Below are 2,346 nucleotides of genomic sequence, written 5' to 3'. Positions count from 1 at the left end.
GGGGCCTGAGGGAACTGGGCTGTTAAGCCACTATCCATCGTTTTTGAAAAATCATGTCAGTCAGGTGAAGTCCCCTATGACTGGAAAAAGGGAAATATAACCCCCATTTTTAAAAAGAGGAAATTGGAAGACCCAAGAAGCTGCAGACCAGTCAGTCTCACCTTTGTGCCTGGCAAGATCATCAGCCTGATTCTCCTGGAAATAATGCTAAGGCACGTGGAAAACAAAGAGGTGATTGGTAACAGCCAACATGGATTTACGAAGGGGCAATTAAGCCTGAAAAATTTGGCGGCCATCTTTAATGAGACTACATCATTGGAGAATAGGGACAGAACAATTGGCATTGTCTACCTGCTCCAACCCTGGCAGTGTTCAAAGCTAGGTTGGATGAAGCCTTGAGCAACCTGGTCTAGTGGGAAGTGTCCCTGCACATGGCAAGGAGGTCTTGGGACAAGATGATCTTTTAAGGTCCATTCCAACCCCTTAACATTCTATGATTTGTAGTCATAGTTACTTGCAAATTAGCTGGACAATGGCTTATGTAATTGAAAAATCTCATATTTAATACTTAAATTTGCTTACTTAAAGACACCTTATTATGTATTATTTGTTTTATGTAATTGAAAAATCTCATATTTAATATTTAAATTTGCTTACTTAAAGACATCTTATTATATATTATTTGTTTCGTATAAATTCTTGTTTTCTTTAACTGCAAAGTATGTTTCTTCCTAACAATCTGGCTCATTTGGCATTTCATTTATTGAATTTTATTTTTTTGTTCTGCTTCAGATGCTGAATGGAGAACTCAAGCAGTTGTATACTGCTATTACAAGAGCCAGAGTCAATCTTTGGATCTTTGATGAAGACAGTGATAAACGGGCTCCAGCTTTTAAGTATTTCATCAAAAGAGAATTTGTTAAGGTTGTCAAAACAGACGAAAAGAAAGGTAAAGTTACACTAAAACTGTCTTAAAAGACTGTCAAACAGGACAGCCTACTCATGCTTTCTTGCTTTTTGTGTCTGTAATAAAGAAGGTTAAATTTAAATTCCTTGGTCCTCCTAACACTATGCCCTTGCAAATTTCCACTGATTTCAGTGGGTCTTAATTACTTTGTCTCTAAAGATCAGTTGTATATGTTAAACCATAACTTCATTTCCAATTCATTAGTATAAGTTTTCCTGCTGCCACAAGAGCAGAGTCAAAGATCACTCAGACAGATCTGGTCTTGTAATTGATTGAGTTCTAACCAGTAAATTCAGATATGTAAAATATTCACAAGTACAGATGGATTGGTAGTCAATACTTTAGTTTTTACTATTCTTAAAGTCAGTATGGGGTACAACGACTATCGCATCAGCTTACTATATGTATCTTAAATGTTACACGCATGCAAATATAACACTTACCAACCCACTGATGTCTGGTGTTTGGTAAGGGATCTCTCAGTCTTGAGGGGTGATCTTGAGAGGCATCCCTACTCAAGGGGAGATCACTGCCATGCAGCCAGCACAGAGGGAGAGCTTAAAGGACCCTAATGGCTACAGATACTTACAGCTTAAAGTGGTTGATTTGTAGTCAAATCTTCTGCTGCATTAATGCAGTTCCAGCCACCTACCAACCTAGTCTCCAGCCAAACTGTGGGTTTTGTTTTGATGCTGTGTTCTCACACAATAGGATTAACTTCAGCTAGGCCTACCAGCTGAGCATGTCTGGACCAAAGTTCAGTTAGTTTGAACGGGAGGAATGCATCTGTCACATCTGCACAGTAACAAAAGCTGTTAAAAGAAAACCATCCCAGCTAAAAGAAATTAATCAAATAAAATAATTTGTTTTCTATAGAGACAATGGATTTACTCAAAGATGTGTCAAAATAACAAGTGTGATTTTTAATGGTCTTTCAAAACCAAACTCAACTTGTTGATTTTCAGTGCTGATTGAGAGAGAAAAAGCTTATTTAACTCGTAGTTACAATTACTGGTGTGAGCACAAATCATAGAGCTTGGAATATTGTGAGATGTTAATGCTTACTTTTGGTACATGGTAAGTGGTTTCTGTGGTTTATCTATTCTAATATAAAATTATTACCCCTACCCTTCTAGACTTAGATGACAGCATGTTTGCAAAAACTTCAACTCCAGAAGAATGGATTGCACAGGGAGACTACTATGCTAAACACCAGTTCTGGGAGGTAGGAACATATGTTTATCAAAATAAGGATTCTTGTTTATTCTGAAACCTTTTTTTTTCACTTTGTATCTATAAAATCATCTGTAAACCTTCAGCTGCTCTGTAGCAGTCTGTCTTAATTTGTGGTTTCTAGTTGTGTAGGTGTCTACAGACTG

The 2,346-nt window shown here is 37.3% G+C and overlaps 1 protein-coding gene across 1 annotated transcript in view; it reads left to right on the top strand.

Annotated features, from left to right (window-relative positions):
- Positions 1-2,346, top strand: part of TRANK1 (tetratricopeptide repeat and ankyrin repeat containing 1) — a gene marked incomplete at both ends in the record, with an annotated part of 28,900 nt that overhangs the window by 11,671 nt on the left and 14,883 nt on the right. Inside the window, 2 exons of the mRNA XM_009085191.1 lie at positions 793-949; positions 2,104-2,192. Of these exons, the coding sequence (XP_009083439.1) occupies positions 793-949; positions 2,104-2,192 (246 nt within the window). The remainder of the gene's footprint in view (positions 1-792; positions 950-2,103; positions 2,193-2,346) is intronic.

The sequence above is a fragment of the Acanthisitta chloris genome, unplaced genomic scaffold (genome assembly GCF_000695815.1).
Source record: "Acanthisitta chloris isolate BGI_N310 unplaced genomic scaffold, ASM69581v1 scaffold5942, whole genome shotgun sequence".
Classification (NCBI taxonomy): domain Eukaryota; kingdom Metazoa; phylum Chordata; class Aves; order Passeriformes; family Acanthisittidae; genus Acanthisitta; species Acanthisitta chloris.
Note: the sequence above shows the minus strand (reverse complement) of the source record. Positions and strands in the feature narration are given on the sequence as shown.